At 52.7% G+C, this 25814-nt stretch overlaps 1 protein-coding gene across 1 annotated transcript in view; it reads right to left on the bottom strand.

Moving 5' to 3' along the window:
* SRRM3 (serine/arginine repetitive matrix 3) overlaps positions 1–2302 on the bottom strand; it is a 32020-nt gene extending 29718 nt beyond the window's left edge. The window contains 1 exon segment of the mRNA XM_023753420.1: positions 2070–2302. Within this exon segment, the coding sequence (XP_023609188.1) occupies positions 2070–2302 (233 nt within the window).
* Between the last annotated feature and the right edge of the window lie 23512 nt (positions 2303–25814).

The raw sequence follows: 25814 nt of genomic DNA, 5'->3' as shown, positions 1-25814 counted from the left end.
TCCACAGGACCCTCAGGACAATTCTGGAAGGCAAGTAATTGGGGCTTGCCCAAGGTCACAGGCTTGGGCTAAAAGCCTGGATTGTTGGGTTTCAGAGTGGCTGTGGCCTTCACCCACCAGGCTGCAACTAAGAGATGGGAGGGGAGGGGGATGGTGACTGGAGAGCTACCTTTGCGGGAGACTCCAGTCTAAGGACCACCTGCAGTAAAGATTGGGTGGGAGGAAGGGCCCTGACTGAACATCTGGAGACGTAGTGGGTGCTTCCCAGAGAGGTACAGGTCCTTAATGCCTGGGGACTGACAGCAATGACATGGCCAAATGTCACCCCCTTCCATCAAAGGCTGCCTTCCCCTGGTAAAGGTCCTCCCAAGTGCAGCGAGGGGCTGGGCTCATGGAGGAGGAGGGGGTTCAGCCAGGGGAAAGAGGGGTGGGGAGGGAGAGGAGCTTCCTGAGGAATGTGCCTTAGGGTTCCCTGAAAGAAGTCATCCCTTCTGTTCCCTACCCACAGCCATGCTCCCTTCACTCCTCTCCCCTCAGCAGGGTTTGCAGGTTTAAGGTCCTGGGGCTCTCTCTGCAGAAGGAAACGCCATCCTATTCCCTACTCAACCCTGCCCCGGGGATCTCCTTTCTTCTGCCCACATCCACAGCTCATGGAACCTGTTTTCAGCTGCCAGCAGAGGCCTCCTTTTGGTCTGTTTTCAGTAGCCTTCCATCCATCACTCTCTGAAGAGACCCTACCTCCCCCGTCCCTCAACCTGGTCCCCAGCTGGAGGTGAACACCAAGCCCTGTGCCCACGTTTTTTCCTTATAAACCCTGCAGGAGGCCCTGGACCCGGGTCTGCCTTTCCGATGGCCTTCCTGATGGCCTTCCACTGGTGGTTCTCTCTGTTTGAGTCTCAGTGTCTTCCTGGGCTCCACAGGGACAGTGAACCGTGTCTTGCTGCCTCTTGAGGAGTCCAAGAAGACTGGATGGACAGACAGAAGTATGGTTTGGAAGGACTGCTGTATATAGGCTGTCTGCCCCGATGTGGCTCCAGGCCCAATCCCACCCACTGGCATTTCTGATTTCTCAGCTCACTGATAGTGCATATCTGATGGACAGGCCCTGCTCCCAACTCTGTCTCTCTCCACAGCCAGCTCACTCCTTTCAAAGTACTCAGGACAGATGCAAAAGGGAGCTTTGGGACTAGCAGCTTTCCTTGGAGCTGCACAAATGGGTAGGCTTTGCTCCTAGGTTTTTTTGCTTTTTTTGTCTTCAGCCTCATGTGGAGGGCTGTCTTCACTAGACTTGCCAGGGAGGTCCCTCACAACTCCTCCTTCTCAGCTGGACAAACTCCTACTCATCCTTCAAGGCCCATTCGAACGTCTTCTCCTCTCAAAACCTCTCCTCTGAGCTCCTGAAGCACCTGGCCCTCTCCTGTCCTGTCCTGTCCCATGATTCTAATCTGTTTGTGATGGAGTTGGTTGTTAACGTGCTTGTTTCCCTTTTGAGATGGGGAGAGACTTTGAGGAAATAATTCCGATCCAACTCTGGGTCCCAGCATGGCTCAGCACAGTGCCCAGCACACTTATGTGCCCCATGACTGGTTCTCACCTAGAGAGGATGAAACCAAGCTTCCAGATGTGGCTGCCAACAGCATTCCTTTGCTGAAGCCACAGGAAGCCCTCGCACATAGTAAGGGTCCATTGTGCTTTCTTGTCTGGCTGCAGCCCGTGCTTGGCAGCGTAGGCGCTCGAGCCGCCGGTTTTATAGAAGGGGAAACTGAGGCATGTTTACAAGCCTCTCTCCCCCACTGGACTGGACTGGATGTTTTTCAAAGGCATGAGTTGTGTCTCCTTGGCCTCTGTGAATCTGAGCTGGACATAGAGTGGGTGTTCATGACAGTTTATTGGCTGAATGAACATGTAAATGAATAAAAAGTTCGGTTGGGTTTGCAATGGTGCCACTCCTACTATTTCAGACTCCCTTCCCTTGGTCCCTTGCCTGACTGGGCTCCAGGGTCCCCGACACTTGCCTAGCTCCGCCCTCCACCCCGCCCCGCCCCCGCCCGCTGGCCCTGCACGCTCACCCCTGCTCCTCCATCATCTCCTGCAGCTCCATGCACTTGAGCTCCACGCGCCGCTTGCGCTCGTGGTCCAGGATCTCGCGGTGCGCGCGCTTTACCAGCCCTGGCTCGGCGGCGCGCATCTCCTCCTCGGTCCGCGGCCAGTTCCCGGAGGAGGCGCCCGGCTGCGGGAAGCCGTTCGCAGCATCGGGCGGGGACGGCATGCTGGCCGCCCCGTTGTTCACGGTGGAGGACATAGCGGCTGGCCCCGGAGCTGCTGGCCTCGGGCCTATGGGACAGACACAGACACGAGGCGAGATGGTCACTTCTCGGCCACCTGCTAAGCTCCTCTCCGCGCGGGTTAATCCTGAAGATTTAAAGGCCCACTCATGGCTCTAATCCGCTTCCCCTCAGACTGCGGAGGGGGGTGGACAGCAAGTCTGCACCTTTGGGTCACACCTCAGAGCGGGAGGGGGGATTGGACACTGTAAGATGGGTGAATGCAGGCGGGACTATAGATCGTTTCTAAAGGGCCTTGGCTTGGAATAGAATCATTTTCAGGGACCTATAACCACCAGGGCAATCCTCTCTGCCTTGGACCAATGCCTGGGCCTGTCTGCCAGCGGTTCTCAACCTGTGGGTCGCGACCCCTTTGGCGGTCGAACGACCCTTTCACAGGGGTCGCCTAAAACCATCCTGCATATCAGATATTTACATTACGATTCATAACAGTAGCAACATGACAGTTATGAAGTAGCAACGAAAATAATTTTATGGTTGGGTCACAACATGAGGAACTGTATTTAAAGGGCCAGAAGGTTGAGAACCACTGATAGCCTTTGCCTGCCCACCTGCTTGCATCTCCCCAGGCAATCAAATTAGTCCCTGGGAAAATTTGTTAGTTTTATTCTTGTTTTTCCTTCAGGGTCAGTTTAAATCTCCTTCTCCCCAAAACACTCATTGCCCTGGCTCTGGCTGGTGAGAATCACAGACCACATGTGCTCCCACCTCCCAGGGCAGCCCTGCAGAGATGGGAAGACAGAGCCTTCTCCAGGCTTCGAGGCACTCCCACCGCAGATGCAGTGTTCAGTCCCCACTTAGATTTGGCTAACTGCTCCCAAACCAGCAGGCCAGGTGGAGGCCTGATCCAGATTAAAACCCTCCTTTGTTCTGGAAACACTGCTTCTGAGGATGTGACCAAAAGTGGCACTGACATTAGCTTTCCAGGCAGCCACATCCTCCTACAGGCTCGGGGTGACATGGGAGTCAGCACGGCTTGGGAGGTAAGAAGTCCTGGATCCACACTAGGCCCAAGGTAGGGCATATGCATGCATTTGCGTGGGCACACACACACACATACACACCAAGGACCTATCTTAACAGAGGGAGGCACCTTCTGAGCTATTTCCATTTCCTTTCTCCAAGGCTCTGCTAGTTGCTAAGCAACAGGGAGGCCTCCTTCTCAGGGAGTGGGATGCCAGGGAGGGGAAGAGTGGAGGGAGGTGGGGAGAGAAGAAGAGACTGGGCATATCTGGACATCCTGGATGGACCTTCCCTGCAACACAACCCCCAACACACACTCCCCTTACTGGCCTCAGTGTGATGGGGATGGGGGACATTCAGAGACACAGAGATTGGAAGGCAGAGAAGCGAGAGGGGGACTGTGAGAGGCATAGAAGCTCTAAAGGGGACAGAGTAAACGTGGTTATGAGAACATAAACTCCTTTATATGTCTATCCTCTTAAGTCCCAAGTCCCTGGGTTCCAGGCCAGGCTCCTCCACTCCTTGCTGAGTGACCCTGAGAACATCACTCCCCCTCTCTGAACCTCTGACCCCTCCTGTGTCTGGGAGCATCATCCAGACTCTTCAGGAGAGGAGGGCTCTGGGTGTTTACAGACCGAAAATGTTATTTTAACCTCTCTCCACCCCAAACCCTGTAGGCATCCTGCCTGTCCCTATCCCACCTCTGCTCCCCACTCCACCAAGGCTTCTCCTGGGGCATCCATAAGCATCACCTACTCTCCAGCCCCCATGCAGAGCTCTGGGAACTCTGCTCCCCGCCCCCCTGCCTTGGCCACTGTGCTTAGTTCATGGGTGACACCTCCATATGTTGCTCACCTGAACCAGGGGCATGTATAGAGCTTGGAGACCACCACTGTCCTGGCCCACTGCAGCTCACCTATCATCAAGTTTGGCCCCTCATCCTCTCTTTTCAACATTGCTCATATTTATCCACTTCCTTCCCTCCCATCGCCATCTCAAGCCAAGCCCCTCACTCTGGTCCACTTCGGCCTGAGTGTCCTGCCCCCCCGCCCCCCCCGCCCGCCCTCTCCATCCATCCTGCATCAGCAACCTGGGAGATCAGTCCAGGAGCAAGTCAGGTGTCATGCTCTGATTAACAGCCTCTAGTGACCTCCTGTCACTTTGGCTGAAAGTTGTGACACAACCTGCCTTTTGATCTAGCCTCCAAGCCCCTTCCAACAGATTCTCCATCTTTCTTGTCTCTCCCTTTCCCTGGGACACTTCCCCTGACTCCTACATGTTCTTAAAGTTACTGCTCGTAGGCATCACCACCTTCTGGAAGCCTTCCCTCAGCCCTCTGGAAGGTGCCGCCCTCCCAGAGCTCTTGCCACTCACTGTTGTCACTATGAGTTCACGGGCCTGGCTCTCCCAGGCTGGGGGCAGTTTAGTTTTCTGCTCCTAGTGCCAGCAAAGTGCCCGAGCAAGTGGAACTCAATGCATATGGATGGAACAAATGGAAAACAATTATAACGGGAGGCGGGATGGAGGAATGCCTGGCACTGCCCTCAGTACAGCCTGCAAGACCCCTTGGTGTTTTGCCCTGTGCTATCCTGCAGCTTCATTCCTTGATACACCTCATCCTGCAACCAACATCCAGCCCCTCAGTCTTGGTCATGTGTTCCCAGACAAGCATTCTCACTCCTTTGTGCCTTTGCCCATGTGGTTACCCTATGCTGGAATACCTGCTCCCCTCTTCTCCATCTGGGGAACTTCTACTCATCCTTCAGGGCCCAGCCCAAATGTCACCTCCCCTGGGAAGCCTTCCCCACTTCTGAGGAAGGATGAGTCATTCCCTCCTTGACTCCCACTGCTTTTGTCCTCACCTCTTTAGATACGGAGATTCAACTTGTTTTCATCTGACCCCTGTTCTAGACTGTGAGCCCTTTGAGGGGAGGGGACCGTCCCTTCATTACAGCTCCTCAGAGCCTCCCCAGAGCCTGGCAATGCCGGAGGCACATTGAAGGTGTGGGTAGAAAGCCAGGTTTTTAGCCATGTTGCTCTGCAGGCTTACCTTCTGATGCGAGTAAGGCTCCCCAGCCTAGAGCTTGGCCCAGCTCCTTGCGGGCAGGGGAAGAGAGCTGATGGGGGCAGTTCTGAACAGCAGAGTCAGATCTCCAGACCCTGAGGAATTCTCTTCCCAGCACTAGGAAAATGTCTGGGCGAGATTGCTGGGCTTCTGGGGCGATCTTTCAGGGTGCAAAGGTACAGGGGGCAGGTGCAGTCTGCATTTTCACTAGGACAGATGGTGGATTCTACCAACTTCTGGTGAGTTGGAGGGTGCCAGGCTGGCATCTGAGGTCGGTTATTAAAAGGATGACCCTTTAACCCCTAGAGAAGAGGCAGGGGTCATTGCTCACTATGTTAGGGTTGCTGGGCCAGCAAACCAGGGAGCTACTGCAGGCACATGGTCTTTCTGTGAGGCACTGACGTTATCTTTTATGAAATCCTTGTGAGATGTCATAAGGCAAAGAGACATCGTGCTAGTGGGAACTAATAGTCTGTACGGTTGTAATTGGTGGATAGATTGACCTGTATATAAGAGAGATACTTAAGCCCTCACCGGTTTGGCTCAGTGGATAGAGCATCGGCCTGCGGACTGAAGGGTCCCAGGTTCGATTCCGCTCAAGAGCATGTACCTTGGTTGCGGCCACATCCCCAGTAGGGGGTGTGCAGGAGGCAGCTGATCGATGTTTCTCTCTCATCAATGTTTCTAACTCTCTATCCCTCTCCCTTCCTCTCTGTAAAAAATCAATAAAATATATTAAAAAAAAGAGATACTTAATAGGTCAATGTCACATTAGATGGAGGTATTTAATGGGGGACCATAGGGCTCTGTCCTCACCATTGATCCAATATGTTCACCATTGACTGGAGGGAACTTTGACAATCTGATAATCAAATTCACCAAGGATACAATCTGGGAAGGCTCATGAATTCAGAGTCAGAATCTAAAAGGACGCAACAGACTGGAGCAATGGAAGGAATCTAAGAAGGTGAAACAGGATAGTGAAAAATGCCACATTCTGGAGCTAGGTCCCAAACTAACTTTCTAAAATTGGAATGGGTAGAAATGCAGTGGTTCTCAACCTTCTGGCCCTTAAATACAGTTCCTCATGTTGTGACCCCCAACCATAAAATTATTTTCGTTACTACTTTATAACTGTAATTTTGCTACTGTTATGAATCCTAATGTAAATATCTGATATGCAGGATGGCCTTAGGCGACCCCTGTGAAAGGGTCGTTCGACCGCCAAAGGGGTCGCGACCACAGGCTGAGAACCGCTGGTTTAGAGGCAGCATATTTAGGAAGGATTTAGAGGTTTTCAATGGTCAGAGATGCAATCATGATGTGGCTGCCAAAAGTCTATGTTATCCTATGGTATAGCAACAAAAATATGATGTGTAGAATAAGGAAATAATAAGAATATACAGATGATCAGAATCCCTATCTTTAAATATTTAAAGGATTGTAGAGGATATAGGCCAAACCTAGCTGAATCTGCTGGAAGCTTATAAGTAGGTAGGGTTGCCAAATTTGGCAAATAAAAATATAGAATGTGCAGTTAAATTAAATTTGAATTTCATGAATTTCATATTTGGGACATACTTATACTAAAAAAAATTATTCACTGTTCATCTGAAATTCAAATTTAACCTGGTGTCTTGCATTTTATATGTTCATGTTACCTGGGACTCACCCCAGATCTAATGAATAAAAATCTCTGGAGGTTAAATTGTTAATGTTCCCCAGGTGGTTTTGATATAGATCATGGACTAGCAACTGGGAGCCCTGTCAGAGCGGCAGTTCTCACATTTTATCAGGCCTCAGAGTCACCTGGAGGGCTTGTTGAAACCAGCGGGCCGGGCCCCACCCTGAGTTTCTGACTCAGTAGATCTGGGGTAGTGTCTGAGAATTCGAATTTCTCACAAGTTCTCAAATGCTGACCTTTGACCACACTGAGAGGAACAAGGTCCTAGCCAATCTCTCCCGCTATCATTCTGTCCCCTTCAGAGACTCACCCCCTGTTGGCCTTCGTCCCAGAAGACAAAGCCAAATTCCTTGGGGGAAGTCACCTAGAGTGGACTTCAGCTAAGTCCATAAAAGACCCCCCCCCCAACAATCAAATCTTAATTAAAAACAAAACAAAACTAAGCAGTTCAGTTCGTCCCAGGATGAGTGAGTTCCCCATTACAGAGACTGTTCAAGCAGGAGATAGATATTATATTCACCCAAACACTCACCCAACGTCTGCTCTGGGCCTCACCCTATGAAAGGCTGAGGATTTGGAGATGAACAAGAGTCCACCCTGGCTATCTGGGAGCTCGCAGTCTGGCTTGGGAAACCAATAGTTATCAGGTGTAGTGTCTGCAGCTTTGCCTGGTTGGTCAGGGCAGGATTCCCAAAAGGGGTGGGAGGGGCTGGAGGCAGGGACACCAGAGCAGGTGAGGCCTGAATAGAATTCAAGAAATAGACTCGGCAGGATGTGACTGGATGTGGATGAGCTGACTTGAGTGACCAGGTAGATTGTACAGCCATTTACTGTGATGGGGAACGTGGAGGGCAGATTAAAGGTGTGTTGAGGGTGAGGGGCTTGTGGGGGTCAAGCAGGCAGAGATGACATCTAGAGCCATAACCCTAACCCTGACCCTAACTTGCCAAGGTCCCTGGGGACACTGACACAGTCTCTTTGGAGGCAGGGCAGCAAATGAGAAGTCTTTTCTCTACTGCTAATTGGCTGTTGGACCTGAAGAAGTCTCTTCCCCTCTCTGGACTCTTGTTTCCCCACTGGCCAATGCAGGGAGCGGGGCTGGACTCAGAGACCCCACAGGTCCTTTCCTAGTCTGGAAATCTAGGTAACTATAAATGTGTACTGCCAAGCCTTCAGCCCCCCTCCTTCCTGCTTCTATAGCCACTGCTGCCACCCCCCAGAGCTCCGCCCTGAGGCTGTCTCCAGCACTGGGTCAGGTCCCAAGGGCAAGCCCAGGGGCTGGGCCAGCCAAACCCATGTGCAGATTAAGTCCTGCAGATCTGAGTGGTTAAAGAGCCAGCCCTCTAATTTACAAGCCTCATGGCTGAGTCCCTGGGCATTCCTTCTACTCCCAGACCCAAGCCTGGTCCCTTGAGTAGACCTGGCTGAGACAGGATGGAACAGTTTGGCTGCTGGTACCTGCAAGTCCAGCCCTGCTGGTAGAGATTAATTGAAGGTGAAACAGTCCATCTGTACTGCAGTGTCCAGTCTGCTGACAGGCACGGAGCCTCCCAGCTAATGAGATCATCACTCATCCTGGGCTCAGAAGGGTGAGATGCTCGCTCAGATCGGTAGTGACCTGGCTGGGTCTGGGAGAGGGAGCAGTGGACGACATATGTGTCTGAGGGGGAGACTGGGCCTTGCCTTGGGGAACTCTGGTTTGAGGCAGAGACAGGGCTATGCTCTTTGGGAACTCATAATCTGAGTGACCTTGTCATGTGCCTTAAATTCTGTGCCTCAGTTTCCTTGCCTGTAAAATAGAACTAATAACAGCACCCTCCCGAGAGGTTTGTTGTAAAGGATGAATACATGTGAAATGGTACCACAGTGCTTAGCATGCAGTGGATATCTCATACATGGTACCAATGTTCGTTATTATTTGTCAGTGGTGACTGTCCTGTTTTGGACTTGGTGGAGTCCCTAGTCATCCAGGGGGAGATGTCCAGGAGCCTCAGATCATGGGTCTGGCACTCGGGAGGCTGAGCTCGGGCCTGATTTGGGAACTGTCATTACATAGTTGGAGACTGAGACGGGAGAGTGAACAGGTTGCTGATTGTGGAGGGAAGAGAGAGCAGAAGCAGGAGCTCAGGGCAGGAGGTAGAGGTCATTTTGAGGAGCCTGCTGAGGTGACATGGGCCACTACCCTATGGCTGGCCTCAGCAAACTCCTCCCCTCCCCACCTCACTCCCAGGGCATCAGCCTCCAGCACCAGTGGCACCCACCTAGGGGCCCCCTTTGTTCTGAAGGCTCAGAAGCCTCTCTCACCAGGGGGCAGCACTCACTGACCTGGGGGCCCCTTTCCCTGCCTCCACCTGCCAGACACGACACCTCCCTCCCCATTGATGATGCCAGGACTCAAGGCCTCCACACCCTCAAACGTACAGGTTCCCAGAGCTTTAAGTAAGCTCTCGATCCCCAGTCACACACAATATAACCACATTCTTGCTACGGGCCCAGGAAAGCCAGGTGTGGGGTGGGTGGACAAGGAGCACTGGATTTGGAGTCAGAGGACTTGAGCTTGAATTTTGGTTCTACCTGGGTGACCAGGAAACGTCATTAAACCTCCAGAGCCTCAGTTTTCTCATCTGTGAAATGAGGACAATACTCCTGACCTCACAGCGTGGTGGGATCGTTCATTCGTTCAGTGACAAGCTTGTTATGAAGACAGACCCTAGTTACACCCCTCCCTGCACCCTGGCTTGGCGCTGGGTAGTAAATATGAGACCGGGGAAAGTCTGCTTGGCCTGGGAAGGTCAGGGAAGGCCTCACAAAGGCCATGGGTTTGAACTGGCCCTTTGGAAGACGAATTGCTCCTTGTAAGGAAGGGAAAGTCCAGGTGGGGGGCAGCACAGGCTAAGGGCAAGGGCAGGCAGGGTGCAGCCCTGGGGCCAAGTGGACCAGGGTGGAGAGGAATCATGGTGGGGAGCTGCCTTCTTTGAGGTGGGGGCTGTGAGCACAGTGTGAGGCCTTCCAGAGAAAAAGCCCAGCGTGAGAGAGAGGATGGAGAGGGACATGCTTCTTGAATTTCCTGTAGGAAAAGAATTCTTTGTAACTGTCAGAAACATGATGGAACTGACAAACACACATGAAACCACATACCTAGGTTGTGAAACTAAGTCCAGGTCTTTGTAAAAATGAGTGTGCAACAACAATGGTTTGTCAAGACATTTATCCAAGCTGGGAAAGAACACCCATCTCACTGTGTCCGAGGAAGCTCAGGGTGTCACCCCACCTCAGTCCCTGACACTGAAGCCATGCAGTACCTGTGACACCGATGTGTTTCCTGAGCACCGGGGGGAGGGGCTCTCCTGTCAACCCCACCCTTCCCTGTGGGGACCTTCTCCAGACTCCATGAGCCTCTCCAGCCCAGTGGCTACAACACCCTGAAAGCCTTCCCCATGCTCCCGGCCCAGGAGGGTGGGTTGGCATGGGGGTAAAGGCCACAGGATGGGGTGAAAGCCCCTCAGCTCTAGGGGCAGGTCAAGCCCTCATGTCACAGCTATTCAGCGAGTGAGCACTCTGGGGCCCAGCAGAGGGCAAGAGCAAGATATAGGGGGAGAAGCAGTGATGCCTGTAATGTAGCAAGGTAAGTGCTGGAATGGCGGACATGTAGAGACATTAACTGAGAGGGTGTGTGTGAGAGAAGGAATATAGTTAGGAGGCCTTCCTGGAGGAGAGGTCTTGAGTATACGTAGGAGCTGGTGGGACAAAGACGGGGAGGAAGGATGTCGCGGGTAGAGTGTGGGGCACGTGTGAAGAAAGCTTAATGAGGAAAGAGGGAAGAGCATGGCTTGTTGCACAGCTGAGCACAGTGGGTGGGAGGAGACAGCGGAGCTAGGGCTGTACCTTGGGAGGAGACAGCGGAGCTAGGGCTGTACCTTGCAGGCAATAGGGAGCCAGAGAAGACTGTGGAGCTGGAGAGGCCATGATCAGATCTGCATTTTGGAAAGATCTCTTTTGCTAACCGGTGCCTTCACTTTTGCTGGCCCTTACCCTTTAGAGAGAGGTGTGACCCTTACTCCACATTAACTCGATCACCATTAATTAAGGCAGACATAAAACTTGAAATGCATTAATAAATAGACTCGATTAAAAAAAATCAAGACGGACATGTGCAGATCAGCGAGTGGCAGAAGAGCCAGCCTATGTTCAAATCACTACGGTGACCTAACTCCTAACTTCCGTGCTGTTTCCTCATTTGTAAAATGGTGTTAATATGAGTAACCCCCTTAGGGTTGAGGGCATTAACCCTTTAGTTAAGGGCACTTACTAAGTTCCATGTCCAAATACCGTTGCTAGTATTACCATACACAATGCCAACCAGTCTAAACCACTACAGGCATGGGTTAACCAGTGGGACATATAGATCAGTATCAACCACAACAGGTTATGTAGATAATTTACCATTCCAAATCAGTACCAACTTGTGAAGACTAGTAGGCCAACAAGGTCACTTTTCACAGATAACAACCCACATGGACCGGTGGGGACCAGTATTCACTGCTAAGAAAATGCTGCAGGGTGAGGCCTGGGAGGAAGGCGCTGGGCCGCTGGCAGTGAGAGGGTTAGCTAAGCGAGCTTCCTCTCTGCCTCCTGGGGACTCTCTCAGGAGGGGAGGGCAGGAGATGCTGGCTCTGCTACTTGTTACCCAACCCTCCTGAAGATGCTGTGGGGGAGGGGGGAGGGAGAAATGCTGAAAGCCTTCCTTTCAATTATTCAGCAGCCAGCGCTTCCTGCCGCCCCTGTTGGAGCCGGAGGAAGTCCTTGGCCAGAGTCCCCAGGCTGGGGCTGGCTGGGATGATGGAGTGCTGGTTCCAGGAGGGCCAGGCAGCCTGGCCGACAGGGGTGCTGGTACCATATCCTGGGCCTGGGCCTCAGTGCTCTTGGTCCTCTCCTGCCCTCCTCTACCCAGCCCTGTGCTGGAGCTGTCCCCTGCCCTGCAGTCTCAGTCTATGCTACGGAATGGAGGTGTTGGGGCTGGCTACGTGCTCAGAAGCAAAAGGGGAGATCCAGGGCAGGCAAAGGAAGGCGGGCAAGCCCACTGACCACAGGAGAAAGCCCAGGTAACTTAGCTGGCACCTGGGTCCTGGGCATCCTGTCCAGCCCCTGATATGCCTCAGACACACGGCACTCTGCTCCACCCAAGAACACACTGGTCTATGCTGGTCCCTCTACTTGGAATGCTCTTACCCTTCCATTCATCCTACAAGACTCTGCTTAAGCATCACCTCCTTGGTGAAGCCTTCCGTGACCTCCACTGGGGGACACACATCTGTTGTGCTCCTGGAGCCTAAGCCCCCTGGTTACCACTCTCAGCATTTACCTCTGTTCTATTGGGACTGTGAGCTCCCTGGCCTAGTGAGCGCTCTCCAAGGGCAGTGACTGGGATGCTTCCATTTTCGTGTCCCTGATGCTCAGCATAGAACTTGGCACAAAGCAGCCATCTGTGAACGCTTGTGGAAACCCAGACTGTGTTTGGACTGACAGTGAGCTCACTACTTGTGTTTTATTACTGCCATCTCTGGGGACCTCAGTGAGAAAGATCTCTAGTTACTGCTCTTAATATGCCTAGACTTTGTGTGTTGACATTTGCCTGGGTCACATGGTCATATACTTTGTAAGCCCTGGAGTCCAGTTCTATCTTTAAAGGGATAGGATGGACTTGCCTGCCCCTCAGCCTAGGGTCCCTGTTCCTCCTGTTCCTGTTGGCTTTGATTTGGGTTCCCAGAGCAGAGGATCCGAGTGGCAGGTCCCAGGGACAAGGAACCTGCTACTCAGAGAGGCCCACAGGACAGGCCATCCACCTAGGTGAGACCAGTGCAGACCACTGGAGCCCAGGACAGGCCATAGACGGCCTCAATCAGACTGGATACATCAACAGAAGACGGTGGGGAACTCACAAACCACAGTAAACCAGTAATATACAGGCCAGTGGAATGGAGCAGAACACGTAATACTGATCATTGAAAATAATACAGACCAGTTCCACCCAGTAGGCAGATCTGTATAGAGCAATACTGACACCAAATAAGCAAGTAGTATTTTAGCCTCCCTGCACTCTAGTGGAACAAATAAATTCCTGCCCCCACCCAGCCCATTCTGCTCCTATTCAGGGCCCTCGTTGGCCTTCAGGGAGCTGTAACCATCCAGTCAGGGAGCAAGCAGCTTCCTGTTGCTGTCTGAGCTAGAATGTAGATCTGGGAGCCTGAGAAAGGGCGTCTGATGGCATGGGCTCCCACGGAGGTGGTGATCTCTGTGTCCTGGGGAGGGTCCAAGCCAGATGGTGTTGGTGAGGTGTCCTAGGGAGAGCCACGTAATTACGTGTCAGGACTCCATGCTCTCCAAGGACCCTCCCATGCTGACCCTGGAGTTAAATCAGAGGAACCCGTATGCTCTCATCTGCTTCTATCACCCCCTTCATCTCCGTCTCCTCCTCATCAGGACCCAGCCCTCCCAGGCTCACACCTGGGAGCTGGGCTGAGGAAAAGTAAGATGAGCTAGAAGCTCTGTAACCAGATATCTTTTCCTCTTGGTGCCTCAGTTTCCTCATCCAGATGACATGTCAGGAGCCTGGGGCCAGGGTAAGGCTGGGTTCTGAGTCCCTGTCAGTCCAAGACTGAGAATAATCAAAGCTGTGGGTGATGTGCCTCCCCAGGAGCTATCAGGAGGAAGGGTGTGCTGGGACAGTCAGATAAGCGCCTTCTACCCACTGGGGCTGGTGACAGGAGAAGCCAGGAGCAGCTGCCTCCACTGCCTACACCGTCTCATTATGGAAAATTCCCTCTATTGACTCTGCTCTAATCAGGCAGGCTGCCCTGGGCATCCCCCCCAGGTTTCTGCTGGGCCGGGTGAGATCAAAGAGAGCCCGGCTGGGGGCTGGAGCCTGGAGCCTCAGCTGCCATTCTCATCGATCCAGATGCGCCTCTTGTTGCTAGGCAACAGCCTCCAGTCTCTCCTGTTCCTTCCTCCCCCCAGGGGCTGCAGGATAGGGCAGTTAAGGGGTGGGGGAGAGACCCCACATTCATTCTCCAGGTTTTCTCACACCAAGCTAGAGAGCTATGTCACCAAGTGGGGAGCCCCTCCACCTGCCCAGGAAGTGCTCCCCATTCTGGGAGCTTGACCCTCTCACTAAGATGAACTCCTTTCTCCCCTCACATTTGAATTCATCTCTAGAATATTAAAAATCCACACCTCCTCTGCTCCATGTAAGCACTCTCTCAGGAGTACAGGCCAGGGATTCATCAGAGGGGAGGGGACCCTCAGGGGGTCAGTGACAAAGTCAAAATAAGACTGCAGGCTACCAACTTCCAGCTCAGTGTTGGACTAGATATGAAAGCCATTTAATCTTGAGAGAATGGCTCTGAAGACAAACTCACACTCCCAGTTTTGAGTGGGTTGGCTTTTTTTTTTTCTTTTTCCAAAACGTAGGATGCATTTCATAGTAGTTTTTTTTTTCTTTTTTGTTTCAAGTGCTATAATTTAAAACTGTAAGTTGTGCTTTAAAACAGGCATTAAAATGTACTATGAGTTTTGGGGGCTGTAATTGACTAAATAATGGAAATCTGATCATTTTGTCACAGTTTAATATTTTGCATATTTTATCTCCCTGATACTGCTCCTCCACCCTCTTTTTAAAACTGAATATGCACATTTCATCCCAGAAGTTGTTATGTGGTGACCTACTTATTTCATGTCTGATTTAGGGTTTTAATGTCTCTCCCCCTCTGAGGTCTTCACAGCCATTTGGGATTGAAAGTATCTGGCTCTTCCCTCTGGTCCCTCATTAAACCTTTTTTCTTTCTTTCTTTCTTTCTTTCTTTCTTTCTTTCTTTCTTTCTTTCTTTCTTTCTTTCTTTCTTCCTTCCTTCCTTCCTTCCTTCCTTCCTTCCTTCCTTTCTTTCTTTCTTTCTTTCTTTCTTTCTTTCTTTCTTTCTTTTTTTCTTTCTTTCTTTCTTTCTGCAACTAAGGAAGAGGAAGAGGTGATGCACTTCCTAAAGTGTGAAGATCCAGAACTCAGCTGCCAAGGGCCCAGCCCTGAGAACCGCCGAGAGGTGCACAGGCCCTGGGCAGCAGTCCCGGTGTCCGCTGCCTGCCACCGGCTCCCCCCAGCTCCACAGCACAGTGACAGCTCCTCCCTGACTCCCCTGCCAGCCCCCGTCACACACTTCAACTCTGAGAGGCACAGCTTTGCAGGGTCCTTGACAAATGGTAGCCAATTAATGTCAATTAATCTGATTAGCCTAAATAGTTAATTAAGCAGTTAATTAAAACATCATTGACAATAACCTGAGGGATTGTGGGTGGGAGGCATTAATGATGGGGAGAGGGGTCCCTCTTTGCTCTGGGAAGGCACAAGCCCTTTAAGGTCAGATTGGCAGTGAGGGCTGCTTCTGCAGCTGGGGCTTCTGCCACCTTGCTCTGCCGTCAGCCCATAGAATTGTCACCAGGTTGTCTAACCAAACCCAGCCATGAGATTGCTCCCAGCCCCTGGCCAGTGTCAGAGGGTCTGAATTCTATGGGAGAGGCTGAACTTAGGGGAAAAGGCCTTCTTTCTGGGAAACTCATCCTAAAAGCCCAGAGAGGATCCTGGCTTTTGTTGCTGGACCCTCTCACCAGCCCCACCCAGACCACACACCTCACAGTTTACAACCCCATTAAGACTGAGGACTTCCCCAAGCTGCAGAGCAGCCCTAGAGGGGAGCTGTCATCCTTAAGCCCATCCTACAGATGGGGAAACTCAGCACGTCCCACATGCCATGCCCTGTGCTTGCACTGGGGACCTGCAACCACAAGTGACACAGGGTCCCTGCCCTTAAAGAACTTGTAGTCTGTGCAGCCTCTGTGGTCCTACCACATCTTGCCTGGGTGATGCTGGTACCTCCGTATCCTCTGCTGTGACCTGGCTCCTTCATAGGACGTTGTGAGGACTACATGAGTTAGTACATGAGACCCCTAGAGCAGTGGCTGGCACGTGGGAAATGCTAGATGAGTGTTCATGCTGATTACTGAGCGAGATGGAAAGGCAAACCAGGCACTTGGGGGCATGCAGAGGAGAGGGCCCGGAACGAGCATTGCACAGAGACATGTGAGCAGAGTCTGAAGTTCAAGGAGGTAGAAAAAGAGGAAGAAGGGGATCCAGCTAAAGGGAACAGCAGGCGCAAAGCAATGAGGCACCAACTCTCAACTCTAAATGTACAGTCACCTGGGAGCTTTAAAAAGTACAGACCCCCAGGCCCCACCCTCAGATTCTGAATGGGACGGGTGGGTCCCAGAAATCTGCTTTTTATAGGATGTTCTAGAAATGCTGAGGCAGGTACTCTGCTGCGGTTCTGGATGTCCCAGGTTGGGAGGAGCGGAGCTGCAGAAGGAGAGGCCCCAGGCCATGTGACCTGTGTCCTGAAAGCACTCTGCAGGCCCCCCTCTTCTCTCCATCTGTCCAAATCATGCTCGCCCTTCAGGGGTGACCTTCCTAAAGCAGCTCTGGCTGTGTGCTTACCTGCTGGAAACAGCCCTTGGTTTCTCTGCCACCTACAGAAGAAAGGTTAGACTCCCCACCTAACAATAAGGCCCTTCCTGAGACCTCTCTCCAGCCTCGTCCGTTGTCCTTCAGGCCAGGCCCTGATTCTCCAGCTACACTTTTCTACAAGTGCCTGGTGCTCTTCCCTCCTCCATGGTTCTGCTCATGCTGTTCCCTCTGCACGAAATGCTCTTCCCCTTCTTCTCCTCCTGGCAAACCTGTGCTCATCCTATGAGGTCCCATCTGTAAATACTGGCTCCAAAGTCACCTGGTCAGGCAACCCTCCCGCCACCACAGATACCCAGCAGCTCTAGGGATGCTCCCACGTAACCCATATTCCATCCCACAACATCCACCAGTTATGGGCCTTGCTCCCCACTAGACTGAGGCTGGCTCTTCCCTTTCTCCAGTGCCTCCTACAGGGTTTGGGGATGACAATGATAATTGAGCTTTTCAGTTCAGAGGACCTGCTGATAAAATGTTCAATGAATGAATGAATGAATGACCATCTATGCTTTCTGAAGTATGAGAAGAAAGGGACAGAGGGAGAGAGAAGAGAGGTGTTCTGGGGATAATAATGGGTGGGTCACAAGAATCAAGATGCATGTGTCAGACCATGCCAAGCAAGGAGGGGAGACAGGACTGCGGAGGCAGGGCCTGCTGAGTGTCCCAGCTTCTTTACAATCCCAGAAGCCCCCTCTGGCATCCTATTTGGAGAAGGGGTGGCTGGGCTCCCCTGCCAGTCCTGAAGCTTACCCTCCCCAGCCTGGGGTTCTCTGTCTGATACTGAAGTCTGTGCCAGCAGCTGGGATGGGCATGGAGGACAGACTGCCCCGCTTCTCATTCTGCCCTTGCCCCATGGGTTTTCCTTTCTCCCTGAGTGAACCTAGCCTGGAGCACGTGCACATACACCCCTGTCACATCTCCCAGAGGAGTGTCTCTGGTACCTGTCCCCTCTCCCACTCTGCCATCACCTCCTCCCTGGCCTTGGTCTCTTTATCTCCATCCTCCTCCTTCCCTCACCACACGCAGCCATAGCAGGCTCCCTAAAGTGCACATCTGACCGTTTCATGACACTGCTCCAAAGCCTTCCACGACTCGCATTGATTTCCAAATAAATTCCCAGCTCTTACAGTGGTTTTCAAGGTCCTCATAGACCTGAGCCAGACCACCACTCCCCCTGGATCCAGGAATGCCCTCTGTGCTATGACTACATTAGATCATTCATTGTCCCCTTAGTTCACCAGGACGTTTGTGCTGCTGCCCATGCTGTTTTCTGGAGTGCCACGCCTGTGTCTGCTCTGTCTGGTACCTTCCCTGTTGTTTTCCAAGGTCCAACTTCAATGTCCCTCTCCCAGAAGCCTCCTTTGGCTGCCACATCACTGTGGACATCTTAGTCCCAGTAGAATCTCAATAGGTCGTCACTGTCAGTTCTCTCCACTAGTCTGGGAGCTCCTCAAGGTCAGGGTGTCCTCAGTGTTCCTACTGTGCCCAGAATATAGGAAGCAGTGATAGATGTTGATTGTATAGTCACACACTCACATGACCACCATCTCTGGGGAGCACACTGGGTATTCTCCTTCCTCGGGGGCATTCAGACCCACCACCTGAGTCACTTCTCACGGCACACGTGGAGGAAGGTATCAGTATGCCCATATACAGGAGAAGATTAAGACCTGATTGTGGAGGTTGGGGCCCAGGTGAGATCGGAGCCCAGAAGATTAGCAGTTGCCAGATTTCCAGTACTGAGCTCTTTCTTCTAAGGTTTTGTTGGATCCAGGCTCTCACCCTCTTCAGGGGATGTATGACTCCCTTATGCTCCCCCTCCCCCAGGAGCCTTGACCCTACCCACCTTTGTACTGACAGCGGGTGGACTGAGGACACAGGCCCACCTCAGTCCCTGGCTGACACTGTCACAGCCCCATAGCCATCCTCTCCAAGGGAAACCACAGCCAGCAGCCCCTGAGGGTGTGCCCCACTCAGGAGGGAAAGGGAGGGGCAAGGTTCTCCCTGCAGCTTCCACTGGTTCCCTGGGAAGCAACTCTGCCCATACCCAGCCTTCATATGGCCATTAATTGTAAGCTTTTTGAAGAAGCTTTAAAGACATCAGAAAATTTTCATGATAGAGTGAAAAAAGAAGATTTTCCCCAACAGCATCTTCCCAGTTATTTAACTCTAAGTACCTATGAACACAGGGACAGAATCCTGGAAGGGAATTCTCCCCCCTGCTTTGTTCACAGTGGCTCTCTTTGGGTCGTAGGTATCTTGATGATTCTTATTTTCTCCGCTTCCCAAATCTTGTACAATAAAGATGTGTCATTTTTTTAAAATCAAAGCACTTCAATGAAACTTACTTTTACCTGTCTCCATCCTGCGGAGTCCGGGGGAATGTGGTGGGAAGGGGCTCATTATGGGGAGAGGTTTCAAAGCCACAGGCCGTACTCAATGCTAGAAAACGAAGGCCAAGAGCTCCCCAGTGCAGTAAGCTGCCTGTACCCCAAGGTCCTGTTCACTGGGTCCAGGCTGCCTCATGGCTCTCACAGGCCCTGCAGGATGCTAAGGGAGCGATGGCACTGCCCACCAGCTCCAGCTGGCAGAGCAGCTTCTGCAGTGGGCAGCAGGCCAGGGTGGGAGTGGCAGGAGACTGAGGCCAGGCTCACTGCCCAGGAAGTGGTGCTGCAGACGGCTGGCTTTTGGTGGCAGGGTGGGAGTTCCTGGGGTTGGGGCTGCTCAGGAGCCAAGGCCCACATGGCCCCTGAGGTCTTTCTCCCAGGCTAAAAGTCAGCCTGGGCAACCTGGAACTGGCACACCTGCCTAAGCCCCCTGAGAGCCCCATTCTGGATGACATGGAATCAACAGGACTTGGCCTTTGGGGATGGAGCTGTGCCCTCCTGGGCTCATGACCCAGAGGAAGGTGAGGGGGCAGAAACCCAGAGGTGTCAGCAGGCACTAAGCCACTATGAGGATCTAGGCTGGGTCAGGCTGGGGTCTCTAATGAGCCCATCACTGTCATAGGCCCCTCTGCTCCTCCCACCCTCTCACTGATCTCTCTGTTCCCTCATTGAGTTCCTCCTATCCCCTTCCTCTCTGAATCCACTCACTGTGTGCACTCTCTCTGGTCCTTTCTTTCCTCACTAAACCCTTCCCCTCTCTGAGCTCCCCATCCTTTCACTGAGCCCAGGTATTGGAATTAAGAAGGAACTTCTCCATTTCTTATCTGGCTGCCCCTCACCACTGCGCCTGGACTAGTTATCATATCGACCCTCCCCCTCTGCAGGGCCCTGCGTCCTATCTTTAGAGCAACAGCTGCAAAATCCCTCCCTGTGCCCAAGACTCCACGAATAAGCCGCAACCATTGCACCTGGACAAGGGGCCTGTGCATATGTGCCTTGGGGCCTCCTGGACTCAGGCGAACAACTCTGGGAGGTGTGTGCAGGGCATCGTCAGTGAACCTGCAGGTCATCTCAAATCCTGGGCCAGAAGGCTCTGGCTGGAATGTCCAGACGAGTTATGGGCCTAAGTCATGTTTTCTCCCTTAAGTTAAAACCTCAAGTTTATAGGTGGGAGGGATGGGTACATTTTAAATCTCAGCTCCAATGAATAAATCAAACCTTGAAACCCTGGAGGTGACTTCTATTTCTGCAGATGGAACCACAGGATCCAATGTACAGATTTATAGAGCAGAGAGATTTAAAAATCTTGGTGCTAGCAGGACCTTTGGGGTCATCTACTCAAGACCTACCATTTTGTGGTTGAGGACACTGAGGCCCAGAGAAGAAAGAGACCTGTTCAAGGTCATACAAGAAGCCAGGGTCAGAGATGGGCCCAGGAAGAAAGTCTTTGGACTCCTGTCCCAGAGCCCTTTAGTCACCTCCACCACATGCCACCCTCCAACTCCCACTGGCCCACGGTGCTCTGGTTGACCCTCCCCCGGGGAACCTGGGGAATTGATGACACAGTGGTGTGTGGAATCCACACTGGGCTCCTTAGGCAGTGGGCTAGGGTTGCTCCAAGACTTTGCTCCATGACCTTGGGGAAGTCACATCGCTTCCAAGCCTTGTTCTGCTCCTCTGTGAAAAGGACCAGGTTATGAGGATGAAATGTACCAGGTTATGTGAACGTGAAATGAGATAATGTATGTGAAGTGACAGGTCTATGGCAGGGGCTCAGAGTGCGTATAGGAGGTAAAGAAGAGGGTGGGCTCCTCCCATCTCCTCAGCAGAGCCCCAGGCTGACTGCTGGGACAGGAGGAGCTTGATTCTGCCCCTGAAGGCAGTAGGAAGCGGCAGAGGAAGGGGAACGTCAGTAGAGGAGGCACAGGACAGCCATGAGGCAGTTGCTCGTGACCAAGGCCCCATCTCAGGGGTGAGGACTAACTGCTTCAGAAAGAAACTGGCAGTCACCAGCTTGCCCAGGTCAGCAAGAACCTGGCAGGCTGAGGAGGTAAGAAATGGGTGCAGCAGTGAGCAGATGGGCCTGTCAGACCCAGACTCCTCCTTTGGCAGGCATGAATGACAGTGGCAGGGGTGGATTGAGGTGGGGGCACCCAGCTGGCCAGTTCAAAGCACATTCCACCTCCAAATATCCCAGCGACCTTGAGGGAGTCAGCTCCTTCCCGCACTGCACACCTTCACCCATATGCCTCAGGCTCCCCACCTGGAAAGCTGGCAGCATGAGTCAAGAAACTGACACTGAACTGAGCTTTGATATCAAGGGACTGGGACAGGTCATCAGCTCCACTTCTGTCCTAGGGAAGACAGCTTGTGTGGCTTCATGACCTTGGGAAAGTCAGTCAAGTCTCCTGTCTCAGCTGTGAAATAGGGGCAATGATGGCTGCCTTGGGAAGTTTTTGTCAGGATTTACTGAGTCAAACGTAGCATTGTGCCTAGCATGGAGCTGGTGTCAGGCCCTCAACCAATGCCCACATCCCCTGGGAACAGAAAGATGTGCTTTAGACATGCTAAAAACTTTCCCACCTTTATCCAGCTCCTTCTTAAGAAATTCTTACTTGCATTCAATTGACTAACACTTGCCCAGTATTTTACAGCTTAAAAATAGTTTCCCATCCATTATCTGGATTATTTCTTTGAACAGCAAAGTAGATGCTATTAACACTATACTTGTTTCACAAATCAGGAAACAGGCTCAGAAAAGTTAAGCAGCTTTTGAAGTCACATAACTTAAATTTGAACCCATGTCTCTCAGAGATCAAAATCCATGACTCCAAACCTATCCACCCCCACCTCTTAAAATCCAATCAAGTCTTTGGTCACACTTCAAGAATTCCTCCCTCACCCCTCACCCCTCACTCTTTACAGGAGAGTGGGATGGGGTATGAAATTAAGGAACCAAGAAGATGGCGTTATGTGGGAGCAATTTCCTAGCCAGTTTGGTCCTATTTTGGGCTGGAGAAGAATCTGGCATATGCTGGGAACACAACCTTAAGATGCCCCCTTGACAGAGAAATTCTCCAGCTCCTGTCCTGCTCTCCATCAAAGTGTCTGCCTTTTCTCTGGACTTAGGACAAAAGACCAGCACAGGCCCCCTGTTGCCAGAAGTGGGTGAGTGAACGAGGTCTCAGGGGAGTGAGAAGTTGTGGCTAAGATAGAGCACAGGCATTGGAGTCCCAGGCCAGAACTGGCTGCCCTTCTCTTGCTCTCCCCCAAATCCTTCCCCACCATGAACCTGCTGTCAGGAGCAGGAACTGCAGGAGGCTTCAGCACTGTCCAGGCAGGAGCCCTGAGAGGGAGGGGGAGGAGGATGCACGACAGAGGCTGCGTCTCTTCTCTCATATCTCCTTTTTACCAGGGATTTGCTCTGGGTTTAGGCCCACTCTGAGCTCCAGAAACTCTCCTTGAGCACCCAGAGAGCCCAGAGAGAACCCCACTAAACTCTTAGTGGCTATTTTCACTTCGATGTCCCCCATCCTCTTCCCAGTGTGAGGGTAAATGCCATCCTGTTGGAGACCCAGTTCTCATTGCCAGCTCCTGCCTTCCCGGGGGCTTATGGGCAGGTGAGAAAGGGGCTACTCCCTGCTGGACAGAAGCCGAGCATTCAGACGGGGGCCTGGTCCCTCCACCACTCCCAGTGACTAGCATCTCCACAGGGTCTCTCCCTTCCCCCGGGAGCAGGTCTTACTCCTCAGTTGAGGGAGGGCAATTGGACTGCAGTTGGAGGGCTCTCCAGCATTCTCATGGGCAGGCCATGGTCATTTATACCCAGAGGAGTCTGTCCGTGACCCCGCAGGGTTCTCACTTTCTCCATTCCTCTCTGTGAAATGAACAACGTTCCTCATCTCTGTTCTCCAGGTGCCTCGCATCCCCGACCAAACACTCCAGCAGTCCCCCAACCTACCGTCTGTTAGGGGGCCTGCAGACTCTGAGCTCCCCAGCCCAGCTAGGGAGGCCCGAGGTTCAACCCCGCCCCAGCCCCTCTGGGAAATGCCCCCGCCCCACCAGGGGCTCTCACCTCCCTGCTGACTGCCGCGCTCCCCCGGCCGCTCGAGCCAGGCTCTCCCGCCCCGCTTGTCCAGACTGCCTCCGGGCCGCCTCCTCAGCTGGGCAGGGCAGCTCCGCGGGTCTCCACAGCCCCGCGCCCTCGGTCTCCTCGCGGGCGCTGCCGCCGCCACCGCCGCCGCCGCCGATTGCTGAAATGCTGGACAGCGCACCACCATGGAGGCGGCCTCCCTGCCCGCCGGCCGGCCAGAGCGACTGGCGCCCACAGCGCCCTCTGTAGGTGTGGAGGCCCTTCCACTTCGCAGCAGTGGCGAGAAATGGGGCACTGGGGGATTTCCACTCAGGGACGTCTGCTCCACTCCTTGCGGGTGGGGGCACGCCAGACCCGAGAGGCATCCGGAGCAAGGGAGGTTATTTATTTGGACCGGGAGTGAAGTTCGGGATGCTGAGTTCTGGCTAGGACACTGCACAGCAGATATCTAAGAGGGTCCACCAGTGAATCGCCTCCAGAGCACCCCTTTAATCGTGCATCCTGGTGGCCGGACTGAGGTCGGGTGGGCTGCTGGTGGAGGACGTCTCAATGGAGGAGAGGAATTTTGAGACTGGAGTCGCTGGACCTTCCGTAGTGCTCGTTTGGTTGGGCGTCTGGAGTCCTGAGTTCAAGTCACCCTTCGGTTACTTTTCCTGATTTTGGATGATCTGTCTGTTCTGTGGCTCTCGCCTCCCTTTCCTTGAGTGAGCTGGCTGAGAGGCAGAAATTCAGCCAGGAACGTGGAAGCCTTCGCTTGGAGCCCACCAGTGGTGTCCCCCTGGAAGCTTCCCTGCCCCGGCAAGCAGGGCTGGAAGTACCTGAGTGGGCATGAGCAGGGCTGGGACGAGGGTGAGGCAAGTGAGGCAGCTTTTAAGAAGGCATTTATATGACATTGAGAGTTATCCCTGGGTCAAGTGTATGTTTGTTGTGAGTCTGTGTGGGTTTATGTGCATGTGTGCCCATCAGTTTATATGTATAACTGTGTGTGTCTGTCTGTCCATGTCTGGAGTCGGTGTGTGCCCTCCTCCTCTCCTCTCTCCTTTCCCCCCAAGTTTCTTGACCCCACCCTCACATGCATCTCCAGTGTGTGTGTGCGTGTGTGTGTGTGTGTGTGTGTGTGTGTGTGATCCTGATACTGCAGGCCCAACCCAGTCTGCAGAACAAAGCTTGGGATGTGGGAGAGGGATGGGCTACAGCTGCTACTGCCATTACCACAGCCCCATAGCCCCAGCAGCGAGTCCTCTGCTGGTCTCCTGCCTTCTGGCTGCATGAATATTTCATCTGCTGGGGTTTTCCTTGGGCTGGCCTAGCACTAGTGTGCTTGTTCCCCTGTTTGGGAGGGGCTGCCCCTTTTGCCCGGCTGATCAGGGAGTCAGCAGATCAAGGGCTGGGGAAGGGCCCCTGGAGGGCCTGCAGGCCTTTCCTTGCCTGGTTAGCTGTGGCTGGGTGTGTGGAGAGGGTGTGGGGGAGGCCAGAGAAGGTGCAGGGAGGGTATCCTCTCCGAGTGAAGCCCATTTCTTAAATTAAGTCAAGTTGGTTTAAACCTCACCACACTGATTTGGTTTCTGCCAAGCCCTGGCCTATGTTTGAGACTATGCCTAGGAATACGTTGCCCCAGTTAGGCATACCTCCTCCTGCCCTCCCCCTCATCTGCCTCTTGAAGCCCCTGCTCCACCCCCCAGCTGTACAGTGGGAGCTGCTTCAGGGGAGGAGAGAGGGCCCTGCACGCTGGCTGGAAGAAGCTTTCCTACCTTCCTTGGGCCATCTATTCTACCACACATGAGATGCAGAGCCCCGGCGCACTCTCACCCCTTGCACTCCCTGGCCCTGGCTCAGAGGAATAGACCTCTATCCTGGTTTCCCTATCGGCCTGCTAATTTTCTAAAAAGGGCTCCTTCCCTTGTGTTACTCATTTCAACGAATGGCATCACCATCTGTGCTGGCTTCTCTCTGTTTGCTCCTCGGAGTCTCTTCCCCACCCATCTCTGTCCTGCTCTGGGCCTTGGGAAGCTGACCTCTGCAGACAGGTTCCCCAGGCTCCCTTGCTCTTGACTTCTGGTTGGATTCATCTGAGGAGAAGCATCACCAGGAGAATGAAGGGTGGGAGGAGAGAGAAGTTAGGTATTTATTCCCTTGCTGAGCTCCTCTCCAACTCTGGTCCAATAGCCCCAGGTCTTCTGGCCAAGTCCTGGCATTTCTGGCATTTTTTTCTTCCTTGTGGCACCTCAGGCCTAGAGGTGGTAATAGTTCCCACTGTTATAAGTCTATTCTTTATTGCTCCGTTCTCATATCCCCACCCACACCTGTGTGCAGAGTCCCTTCATCAATCTCTCTCCAAGTAAACTGTGGAGGGGCTGTCTACTTCATTCTGGGCCCCTGATCCATCCACCCTCTTCTTTAAGTCTAGTCTCAAGTCAGAACTCTGTGAGACCTTGAGTCCTCCAGTTCCCCCTTCTTCCTACAGACCTTCCACCTCCTGGAACTGTCCCTCCTCTTCACCCCCCTCCCCATGGTGTCTGCCTGGGCAAGGCCTTGCTTGGTCCTGGTCCCCTGCATAGTATCCGCCCCTCCCCATTTACTTTCTCCTGGAACACACATCTCTACTCCAATAGCACTTGATAAATGAACCCTCCCAAGACCTCCCCATATAAAACAACATCTCCTCGCCCAACACTATTTTTCACTCCTTTAAAGGAATTACTGTGGTAAAGTACA

Source organism: Myotis lucifugus, unplaced genomic scaffold (assembly GCF_000147115.1).
Source record: "Myotis lucifugus unplaced genomic scaffold, Myoluc2.0 scaffold_45, whole genome shotgun sequence".
Lineage (NCBI taxonomy): Eukaryota > Metazoa > Chordata > Mammalia > Chiroptera > Vespertilionidae > Myotis > Myotis lucifugus.
Note: the sequence above shows the minus strand (reverse complement) of the source record. Positions and strands in the feature narration are given on the sequence as shown.